At 37.3% G+C, this 12062-nt stretch overlaps 1 protein-coding gene across 3 annotated transcripts in view; it reads left to right on the top strand.

Moving 5' to 3' along the window:
* The window catches only part of LOC660987 (SLIT-ROBO Rho GTPase-activating protein 1), a 30584-nt gene extending 21155 nt beyond the window's left edge, over nt 1-9429 (top strand). For all 3 annotated transcript variants that reach the window (XM_008195229.3, XM_008195230.3, XM_967179.5), the window contains exons 2-15: nt 1838-2021; nt 2073-2238; nt 2285-2506; nt 2564-2692; nt 2739-2960; nt 3017-3292; nt 3783-4053; nt 4100-4312; nt 4360-4465; nt 4511-4729; nt 4780-4850; nt 4899-5079; nt 5129-5354; nt 7859-9429. In XM_008195229.3, coding sequence (XP_008193451.2) covers nt 1838-2021; nt 2073-2238; nt 2285-2506; nt 2564-2692; nt 2739-2960; nt 3017-3292; nt 3783-4053; nt 4100-4312; nt 4360-4465; nt 4511-4729; nt 4780-4850; nt 4899-5079; nt 5129-5354; nt 7859-8644 — 3272 coding nt within the window. In that variant the 3' untranslated portion in view covers nt 8645-9429. The remainder of the gene's footprint in view (nt 1-1837; nt 2022-2072; nt 2239-2284; nt 2507-2563; nt 2693-2738; nt 2961-3016; nt 3293-3782; nt 4054-4099; nt 4313-4359; nt 4466-4510; nt 4730-4779; nt 4851-4898; nt 5080-5128; nt 5355-7858) is intronic.
* The last annotated feature ends 2633 nt before the right edge of the window (nt 9430-12062 follow it).

Genomic DNA, 12062 nt, shown 5'->3' with positions numbered 1-12062 from the left:
TTGACTTAGTTTTTTAAAAAAATTGCGAAATAAATAAATTTTTGCAGAACGAGCGCTTAGAAAAGATAAATTTTTGGTCATTTTCGTTTAAATTTGGTGATTTTTTGGTCTAGTTTAATAAAAACCGTAAAAAAAATGATTTTTGGCCTAAAAACGTGTTTAAATCTTCAGAACTTGCAAAAATAATGTTACTTTTGACACAATTTTGTGATTTATTGGCTTGTTTTCAAAGAAATTTTGCGCAATAATTGAGTTTTTGCTGAATAAACGCTTAGAAAAGGTAAATCTTTAGTCATTTTCGATCAAAATGTGGTAATTTTTTCATTCTTGTTTATTAGAAACAAAGAAAAAAACTTGATTTTTGGCCTAAAACGTGTTCAAATTCCCAGAACTTGCAAGAATAATGGCATTTTTCGCATAATTCTGAGATTTATTGACTTAGTTTTTAAAAAAAACTGCGAAATAAATGAATTTTTACAGAACGAGCGCTTAGAAAAAATAAATATTTGGTCATTTTCGTTCAAATTTGGTGATTTTTTTGGTCTAGTTTAATAAAAACTGTAAAAAAAAATGATTTTTGGCCTAAAAACGTGTTTACATCTTCAGAACTTGCAAAAATAATGCCATTTTTGACACAATTTTGTGATTTATTGGCTAGTTTTTAAAGAAATTTTGCGCAATAATTGAGTTTTTGCTGAATAAACGCTTAGAAGAGGTAAATCTTTGGTCATTTTCGACCAAACTGTGGTAATTTTTTCATTCTTGTTACAAACTTACAACTTACAAAAATAATGTCATTTTGAATTCCCGGAAATAATTATTTTAAAATAAAACATATTTTTTGTCAGACAGTAGTACAAAAAAAAATAATAGCGAAGTTGGAAACACTTTCCAAATTAATGAAGATGTGTAACGTGTTATATAATTATTGTTGTCCGATGTTATAAGAACATCAGGAAGTCACCAGATTAGTTTCCTTGTGAAACGAAAAAATACAGCATGGATTTTCGTAATTCTCCACAAATACAAACGTTTCGCTTACAAGTGACGTATAATCAATCAAAAACAATTGGATGTTTGACATTGACTGTCAAAACAAAGAACAATACGAATATTCGAAAACATAAGAGGCTAAGATATGGAATTTGTGGTTATTATCATTTTGCGATTTGGTGGAATTTTTAGGCCGGTCATTGGCCTTTATTATTATTTTCCCAATACGTACAATAAGAGGAGAACAACGACCAACGAAAAATAGGTTTACCGTTAAAGATTTGAGTTTGAGTATCAATTATAAATAATTATAATCGAAAACGGAACTTTGTTGTATTGATAAAGAATTACGTGTTGGTCGCGTTATCGCGGGCTTAGACAAGTCTTTGTTAATTGCAAGAACGGCAAAAATGCTTCTCCAGTTCAGAGATTATCTTTTAAGGACGTTCATAACGCGTAATGGTTTGCTTGTAATTAAGTGAGAAATTAGACATTAATATTAAAATTACCACAACACAAACAGACGCACACACAATCCTCGGAAGCAGCGACGTGTTTCCTTCATGAATAATAAAGAACCTGAAGATCGCAAGAGAATAATCGAAACGTACGTTCCGGAAGCGGAGCCAATTTACTAGCGTTATTGCTTATAGTAACAATAATAACACGCGTAAGCGGCTTGTTAATGGCCACGTTTTTCCGCTGTTTGCGCTAATTTGGGACTCGTCCTAGTTGGGGATTAGGGTACACCTTGTGTCTATTTTAATGTTTAAACAATGATTTCAACAGCCAGGAATTTGTGCGTTAAATATTATTTTAATATAATTGTTTTCTTTCCTTCCAGATATCCGTTTGCAACTCAACGAGCAGTTGCGATGTCTAGATATGCGAATGGAGGCCCAGGTCGCTCTAGTAACGGAGTTGCAAGACTTTTTCCGGCGCAGAGGTGAACTAGAACTCGACTATTCGAAAAATTTAGATAAACTAGCGAAAAGCTTGCAGCTTCGGCACAAGGAACAAAAACAAAAGTGATTGTTGTAAACTAGTTGTCGCTCGGTAATTAATTGTTTTGCCCGTAGACGAGAACAATGGCCTTTATTTTCGAGTTATACGTGTTGGCAACAATTAGTAACGCAGACTAAAAATCTAAGCAGGGATCATGTAGCTTTATCCGAAGTTTACTCCACGCATTTGGTCTCCAGGCTGTCGCAGGTCATGGAGGACGTCCAGAGGATCTACAAGAGGGTGAGTTTGGCGCGCTTTGGGGAGTGTGACCATTTCGACGTTTCAGTGCCGGGAAATCGGATACGAGACTCACGAGGAGATACTACGTGTCTTGCACGAGCTTCACACAACAATGAAAACATATCACAGTTATCAGGCGGAACTGCGCCAAGCGGAGGCCAAGCTAAAATCAGCCGAAACCCAAAGAGCGAAATTAGAGCAGTCCCTGTCCCAGGACAAGTTAGATAGGTCGAAAAAGTACAAGCTGATGGAGAAGGAAGTGATGAAGGTAATTCTTCCCGGCGTTATTCTGGCCCGTTTGATGTTTATTTACATTTTTTTGAAGCGCAAAAACAAATACACGGATGCGAAATTGAAAGCTCTCAAAGCCCGGAACGAGTATATTTTATGTTTAGAGGCTTCCAACACCACAATCCACAAATACTTCGTCGACGATTTATCCGATCTCATTGATGTAAGTCATTCTGTGTTCATGGGGTGAAACTAACGTAATTCTCCAGTGCATGGATTTCGGTTTCCACAACTGCATATCCCGGGCGCTTCTGATGCACGTAACGGCGGAGGAGGGCCGCCAGAGGTCGGTCCAGAACGGCTTAGACACCCTATCAGCGTGCATTAATTCCCTAGACTCGAGATTAGACAAACAGCGGTTCCTTGAGTACAACCACACGGCGTTCATGATTCCGAAAAAACTCGAATTCCAAGGACAGAAGCAGGAAGAGGTCGGTGCCGCGCAAATTACTGATCGGTATCACTAAATTGGAAATTTATTTTCAAGCCCGCTGAACCAGAAATCCAAAAAGTCCTGCACCAGGAGATGGAGAGCCGATTACGCCAGCTGCAGCAACGGGTGACCTCGCTCAGGACCGAGTCGGAGGAGGTCTGGAAGACGCTGGAAACCGCCGAATCCACCCTGCTGGAGATGCTCAACGCGAAAGACTACGACTGTAGCGCCTATTTTGGCGAAAACGCGGTGCCAGCCAGCAAACCGCCCGAAACCGTCTCCATCAAGCTACGGGCGGACCGGCAGGAGACCGAAGAGTTCTATCTAACGGTAATTTTCGCAATTCGCAATAATTTTTGAGCAATGAAGAGGAAACACAAAAATTTTATTATGAAGTTTGTTATAAATATGTCAATGAAGTTTTTACAAAATAATGTCAAATAAAGTGTAACGTTGGCGCAATCTGGTTGTTTAAGAGAGCCAATACCATTTTCGATTTGGGATTAGATTGCAAATGTCGCTAAAAATAGAAAAACAATTTCATTGCACTTGTCTTTGTCGCACACTTGGTTTAACCCTGTCGTCCCCTTTAGCCTTAAAGTCTGGAAATTTGTGTTTGTGTGTTATAATCGACCTCCAAAAACTAATTATAAAGTCGTTGGTGGCTATCCCACAGGAGTAGGACAGGAAATCGCTCAGTTGACTCGATCGTGGCGTGTGGGTGGCCTATTTGCGTGGAAACAGTTTCAAATGCAAATTGCTTACAATAGTTTTTAATTAACACAATTAGATGACATTGCATTCCGACGTTTTTTCGCAGAAATTCCGAGAGTATTTATTGGGATCAACAAAAATCGCTCGCCTAGACGCTAAGCAAGAGTACATAAGACAATCGCTGCTGTCCGAAGCGCCCGACTATTGTAGCACCCTTAAACCAGTCGTCAAGACGCCCCGCCGGAAACGAATCGGTCGGCTGCAAATGAGTGGCCAGCCGAAGTTGTTTGGCGGTTCCTTAGAGGAGTATTTGGAGGCCACGAATCAAGACATTCCTCTCATTATGAAGTCTTGCATTAGGGTTATTAATTTATACGGTAGTGCTGGTTGTAGCTATTCAGGAAAACTAATCCCCGTTTGTAGGTCTACACCACCAGGGTATTTTCCGGGTGTCGGGGTCTCAAGTCGAAATAAATAACTTCAGGGAGTGGTTCGAACGGGGCGAAGATCCGCTCGCTGATATGACGGACGCGTCTGATATCAACAGCGTGGCGGGGGTTTTGAAACTGTATCTGCGGGAACTGCGCGAGCCGCTCTTCCCGATCATTTATTTCGAACAATTCATGGAGCTTGCACGTAAATCGCTACGCTTTTTGCAATTCGCCGATAACTCTTGTTTCCAGAATTAGAGTCTAAGCGGGAATTCATTGTTAGGATGAAGGAGCTTATCAATAGTTTACCAAGAACTGTGATAGTTGTGATGCGGTACCTCTTCGCCTTCCTTAACCAGTAAGTGGCGGGCTTGTGTTTCCTCAACTATTTTTGCCCTTGCAGCTTGTCGGAGTTTTCCGACGAGAACATGATGGATCCTTACAACCTAGCCATTTGTTTTGGGCCGACGCTAGTGCCGGTTCCCGACGACAAGGACCAAGTTCAGTACCAGAACCAAGTTAACGAACTCATTAAGAATATTATTATGTTTAACGAGGAAATTTTCCCCAACGACGGTGGCACGGTCTATGAGAAGTATATATCCCCGGAACCGGATGACCAGTACGTTTTACAATTACAATCCGGTGGCGTTTTAACGAATTTTCTTGCAGCGACGTTGGGGATCTGCCATCTGACCAGGTGCCAGAAGACCTGGACTCCGAAGTATACCCATCTGAAGATGGTTGGTATCATTAATTTTGCCTAATTTTTGTGAAACTCGCTTTTGCAGATTCGGAAAACATGGAAGCGACGGCGCAGTTCGACTTCATCGCAAGGTCTGACCGAGAACTGTCGCTGAAGAAAGGCGACACCGTGACGTTGTATTCCCAAGTGTCGAACGACTGGTGGAAGGGGTCGGTTAAGGGGCAGGAAGGGTTGATTCCAGACAAATATATATCTCTAAAAATGAAGTAAGCTCTAGTTTTGGTCTTTCGGGTTATTAATGGCGGGGTTTGTCAGAGATGATGATCGAGAGAAGCTGGAAAACCTGAAATCGAGCTCGTCTGAGGAGTCGATGCGGCGGAGAGTCTCCAGTTCGAACGACTCGATGTTGTCCGAGAGCTCCGTCTCTGCGAGCAATTCGCCCCTAGTGCAGTGCGCCCCAGTGACATGGACTAACGTGTCAGACATGAACGAATCAATCTCATCCGAAAACAACTCAGTAATTTTAAACCAGACGAGAGAGGTATTGGAAACTACTGTCTAGTGTGCACGTGTTAGCTACTGCCATGTCGCAAATTTGATTATGATTTTAATAAATACAGTTTTGTTGCCTAATGCTATGCATTGCGTAAGTATTCTTAACTCTCGGAAATCTAATACTTTAAATTCATGTACACAATGATCTCATTTTGTCCGACTTGTGATTTGATTTTGTATTGTTTCGTGCATGCGCATGTTTTGTGTACCAGTTTTAGTTGATAAATTTGTTTGTACCTTTTTGTATATAATTTGAATAGGGTGCAGGTATTGTTTCAGCGATGTATCGACTGTATGCATGGACTATTTTACAAATAAATGTGTTTCGTGAAAATTTTGTCTAAGTGTCACATTTAAAACGTTTCGAAATTGCAATAGGCTCAAACAATGTGTTTTATTGCCGGTCCCAGTGATGACTTGTGTACATGAGTTTACTAGTATCGAGTTATTTTGTAGTTGTACTGGGCTGAATAGAACACAATGTTGTAGTGATTTCCACTTTATTATTTTATTTTATTTTTGTTGATTTCATAGTACATTTGCTAGACTACAATCCCAGACTGCGAATTTTAAAGGTGAGCACTTTCGCATGTTTTGGTGTTTTCATACACTAAGCACATTAACACCCAGTAACAGCACTTCTTTAGTGGTTTAGGTGATAATGCTAGATGTTAAGCAACACGAACCTTTTCACTACAGCCGCCCTAAAGACAATGACGCGACCAAAACGAACGCCACCGTGCATAATCAGAGATAGTAAACTAGTGAATGTGTTTTGAAATTTTTTTAAAATATATTTTTTGGCTGATTCAAAATTAATTTGAACAAACATGTTAAAACACGGATTCTTGTTTCATTTAGATTTAATTATCATTGCGAATTAGTGAAAAATTGAAGATTAATTAAATTTTTGCTATCTGCTGGGAGTGCTGTTTAATGTTTTCTTAAAATAAAAAGTTTTGACGTGATAAACCTTTGTTGCAATTTTTTTACCGCAGATAAATTTACAACAACAATTCTTATTGTTGTCGGTGTAGTAATTTTATTAAAGACTTAGACCGCCAAAAGATAACTTTGCTATCGGTTGCCCAAAAAATATTTTTAATCAAAACAATTATTCTTAAATCTCGTTGCTACAAATTATTATTAAAAATTTGATCGTTTTTATTTTATTTAACGTTACAAAACTTATTGTGCATAATGGTATTTTAAATTTCAAATAAAGACGTCTATACTTTCAATCGTTTCAATTATTAATCATAACTTAAAAAAACTGGTATAACTAAAGTAAAATTTGTCAATGAAGATTGAAGTAATTTATTTATGGAAATACCCTAATTAAAACTTTGACCATCACTGCAAATAAGGTTCAATGGAAATAATATTTAACACCTAACACCACAAGAGATAACTTAAGACCAAAATTTTCCAATTTTTTTTATAAATATAAACACTTATTAATTTTCTTAAAAGACAATTAAAAATATAAAAAAATAAGTTCCTTGCGACGTTTCAGCAGTTTTTGCTGAATAAATGCTTGGAAAAGATAAATTTTTGGTTATTTTCGACCAAATTTGGTGATTATTTCCTTTAAACCCTCAGAACTTGCAAAAATAATGTCATTTTTGACACAATTTTGTGATTTATTGGCTTGCTTTTAAAGAAATTTTGCGCAATAATTGAGTTTTGCTGAATAAACGCCTAGAAGAGGTAAATCTTTGGTCTTTTTCGACCAAAATGTGGTAATTTTCTCATTCTTGTTTAATAGAAACAAAGGAAAAACTTGATTTTTGGCCTAAAAACGTGTTTAAATCCCCAGAACTTGCAAAAATAATGGTATTTTTCGTATAATTCTGAGATTTATTGACTTAGTTTTTAAAAAAAATTGCGAAATAATTGAATTTTTGCAGAACAAGTGCTTAGAAAAGATAAATTTTTAGTCATTTTCGTTCAAATTTGGTGATTTTTTCGTTCTAGTTTAATAAAAACGGTAAAAAAACTTGATTTTTGGCCTGTGATTTTTAAGAAATTTTGCGCAACAATTAAGTTTTTGCAGAACAAACGTTTAGAAAGGATAAATTTTTAGACATTTTCGTCTAAATTTGGTAATTTTTTGTTCTGATTTAAAAAAGACAGGAAGAAAAACTTAATTTTTGGTCTAAAAACGTGTTTAGATTTTTGGAGCCTGCAAAAAATGTCGTTTTTGACATAATTAGGTAAATTTTTGGTCATTTTCGATCACATTTGGTGAAACTAGTTTACGATCTCTAATGGTATATGACAAGGGTTGGTTGTGGTTGCATGGTGGGCGTTCGTTTTTTATTTTTTACTGTTATTCTCTTCTCCCGAATTACCATTTCATTGCCCCATCAATTGATTCAGTGTTGAATGCGACTAATTCCCTTCATATCTCTGTGTAAATACCTCAATACTTATGTTAGATGTGTGCAATATCGTGGTCCGAGCCTTAGACCATCGTTTTTGTTTCAGAACGGACACAACCGCCTTAAATCCCTGGACATATCTCTAGAATCCCACTTATTGAATCGTATGCGCGATCCCGTCGTCACAATAAACGTGAACCAAACCCCGCAAAATATCACAATAAACGGTTCCCCTGTCATGCAATCCTGCAAATTAGAGAAGAGCGAAACGGTTCCCGAAATCGGAAAATCGGAGACCGACATCGAACTGCGCCACAAGTCGGAAATCGACGAATCGAACCTAAATTTCAGCCAAAACCGCGAGCAGTGGCAGCGCCGGGCGGTCTCCCAGTCGCACATCCCCCTGTCCCAGCCCCAGACCCTGAAGGCGAACCGGAACTCCGAGTCCTACCTGCAGCGGCAGAACCACACTCCGGACCTGGTCATGGACCTCCCCCTGGTCGGCAACTCGAGTCCGAAGGAAACCACGAAGAAGTCCATGTCCGTGTCGGGTAACTTGACCTCTGAGGGGCCGCTGGGCGACGAGAGCCACAAGTCGCCCGAGAGCCCCGACATGCAGACGGCGGCCGAGCGGTTCGCCAAGCAGAACCAATGCACGCTCAAGAAGAACACCAAAGTTCACGTTGACAGCAGCGACAGTGCTGAGACGAATCTGATCACGATCACTAGTCCCATGCCCGAGCGCAAGTATGCGACGATCGGGAGCGCGACCACGACGTTCAAGCCCCAGCTCAAAGCGAAACCTCCAGTGCTCAAGAAACCCGCGTTTTCGGTGCCCATGGCGGCAGTCTCAAGCGAAGTACGAAAAGACCAACCGGATCTTCCCACGTAATTCTATGCAACTCAGTTGTCGAAGACAATAATGGTATACTGATAGAGGTTGGAGCCGCTATTTTATATAGAAATGTTTTTTGTAACGTGGACATATTTGTGTTTCAACCATTGCATTCAATGTGGTGCTTATGTGTATGAATTGTACCCAGACCCAGGCGCATTGGTTTCACTTGTCCGTTTTAACAGTTTGTGTTGTGTTATTTGATATTGTTAACTGTATTCTACGTTAAGAGGACGATTTTTTTAATGAGACTGATAACGATATTTAACGGTTTAGATTTAACTTAGAAAAATAATCAAAAAGTACTTAGACAGGGTGTGTGTAAAAGATTGTTTTATATAGGTATATATTTTTTGTTAGACTGATCCAAACATATACATTTACATATATCCATGTGATGTAGCATACGTACATATTTATACAATGTCAAGTTGTAATGGACTCGTGAATTTATTAATCACACCAATCTATGAATTGTATTAATCGGTGCCTACCTAGATATAAAATGATTTGTTTATGATCTTATCATTTACATCGAATTGTCTATTTTACATGTTTTATATTAAGTACGGATATTGTGTATTCTTTTAAGTCCTTGCCTTATATTAGCAAAGAGTGAAAATTAGAATAAGTTAACGCCATTCACCAACTCATCAAATTATTTTAACGTGTAATACTCCGCAAACACTTATCCACGGAAACCCGTTTGCTGAGTGCTGTGGCTCTTAATATTATTAAATGTAAAAAATATATAATCTCCAAATATACGTTATTATGCACAACATGGTCTTTACTTTCCTTCCCTCCCCAGAATACTAACGGAGACACATCGAGACAAAAGAAACACCTTTCCGGTTTGTTTTACTAAATAGCCTCAAAAATTACCCAATCAATCGTCCTTCTTACAACTTGTTACGCAATAACGTAACCAAAATAACGTATTAAATAATTATAACTGCACATGCAAAATACGGAACCTTCTCCACAAATTTATCACCGAGTATTTCAAATTTAATTTTATCGGCCGTTTCATAAATTACTGATCATTTATTATTTTTACCGACATTGTTTCATTTAATTTGTACAGAATTACTGTAGAACTTTGATTGTCGGGATTTCATCTGCACCTAAATACATTCCACTCCAGACATGGCTTGCATTTAGTGTCAAAAGAATTCACAAATAAAATAATTACCTACTAAAATTAACACTTTTTGCTAAATGTGTCAACTATAATTTGATTACGCAAAAAATTTTTAACTCAAAAATTAACTATTTAAACTGAATTTTCCATTCCGAAAGCTAAAATTTTGGTAATAAGGCAATTGTTTTTTTGCACTTTTTTTAATATTAATAACATTGCAAAAATATATTACTGAAGCGCCATCTTAGCTGTTATAAGAACAGTTACTGCAGTAGGTAATTTTTAGCAGCTTCCTGCTTGATTTGAATTTGATCCGTTCCTCCTTTCTTACATTTTTTCAAAAGCGCTTGATTTGAGGCAAACAATAAATTTTCTAGTCGAGTAAAAAAATAAAGTAATAGTCTAAACGATAGGGAATTAATTAATTAATACACTGGTAGAGACATTAAAATAAAATTTTGGGATTTTTGTTAAGTTATTGACGTATTTTCTGTATTCCTTTAGATTTTAGAACCGCAATTGCTAAAATAGAATTATGCAAACGTTGATGGCTTGTAAGTAATTAACATTTTAACATTGGAGATCTAAAAGCTCGAATAACTATGGCGGGCTTTGCGGTATTCGGTGTTCAGGTCAGAATTCCTTAACGTTGAAAACAGACCACTTTTGAATTAAAAATTTTGTTTTATTTAGTTTTTGAAATAATCTGGGTTTTTGACAAAACACGTTTTAAAAAAAATATTACACACAAACTAAGAATCCTAAAAAAGTAGGAGTTTCCAATTTAAAGAAGTAAGTTCAAACTTGAAGGATATATTTTTTTTAGCTCACTGCAGTCAAGGAGATAACAGAAATGAAGAAGTTTGTTGCAAGTTGAAAAACATAAAATTTTTAAATGTAACTTCCTATTCTTTTTATTTCGCATCTAAAACACGCATTTACAGTTAAGTAAAAATCTCTTCTGATTATTCAAAAGATTTTTAACTTAAAACACGAAAGAATTATTAACCATTGTTTCAGTAGTTAATTGATAATTAATCATATCTTTAATGGTATCCTTAGGCCATTGTTCGTCATTTATTACAGTGAAAATACTAAAATTTTAATTTTTATAGCGAATTTTTAAATCCTTGTATAAACTCCAACAAATAATGTGCTTTGTTGCTGAAATTAACTTTTAAAATCAAATATCTTTTGAAACTTTTAGACAAACAATTTAATATCTTTGAGAAGCAAAAAAAAATTAGGTGTTCCATTAATTAATTAATAGGTGATGCCGAAGGTTTGCATCTACAGACTTTGTAAAAAAATATGTATTTACTATTTATTATTATTTATACACCAGGTTTGTAATAAATTCTAGTTATTTCCATTTTGCGACAAATTTTTGCAAGCATGAGCACTGGTTCATCTATATTTTTACATTTTCCTGGCAACGGGAAAAATCGAACAGTTTACATGCGATAAAAACTATTCCTTGCAAAGTAAAGGTATAAAAGTCGTTGACCTTTCGTAAAAAATCGGTTCTTCATTTACATTTTTCAACAATGAATGAGATATTCTCGCCCAAAACGTAAGCTTTGTATTGAATCATTTCAAAGGACCTGACCTAAATAAAAGCATGTAACGAAGGAAAAGTTTTAAGCATTGTTGCAGACTGAAAAAGTGCGCTTCGATTAGAACTCGCTTATTTTCCAGCGCAAGGAGGGTGAAAAACACTACGTGACACATAAATTGCACAGCCAGAACGACGCGGAAAATTTTTCAAAAATTACTTTCCATTGGATGTGTTCTTACTTCTGGGGTAGTACTTTGGTACTATGACGGTTTCTGGGGCAATGAAGGGTGGTTTTATTGTTTATTGGGATAAATTGTCGGTGTGGGGCAGTGTAAGGTATAAATAGAGTATTGCGAGTGAGGGAAAGAAAAGTTTGAAGTGCTGTTGACGCTCGCGAGCGCTTGAACAAAGTTTATTTGTTTGGACTGGATTATGGGTAATATAGCAGGATGTGAGAAAAAGCGGTCTAGACATGCTGGTGGCACCGCAGGAGTGCATAAAAGGCGCTTATCGGATGACTAAGGTGTTGGGATGATAACGGGCGGTGGGTGCTGGGACATGGGTGGGCGGCAATTTTCGGTCCGGCTGATAATGCGAGAATGTTTTATGGGCAAAGTAGTCGAAGGACAGGCGCAATAGTCCATTTAAAATAACGATTCCCTCTATCCTGATGGTAGATCGCGTCGCGACGCTTGCGCGTCCAAGAGAGACGG

Source organism: Tribolium castaneum, chromosome 10 (genome assembly GCF_031307605.1).
Source record: "Tribolium castaneum strain GA2 chromosome 10, icTriCast1.1, whole genome shotgun sequence".
In the NCBI taxonomy this organism is placed as follows: Eukaryota; Metazoa; Arthropoda; class Insecta; order Coleoptera; family Tenebrionidae; genus Tribolium; species Tribolium castaneum.
The sequence above is the reverse complement of the archived record's forward strand: the minus strand, read 5'-3'. Positions and strand labels throughout refer to the sequence as shown.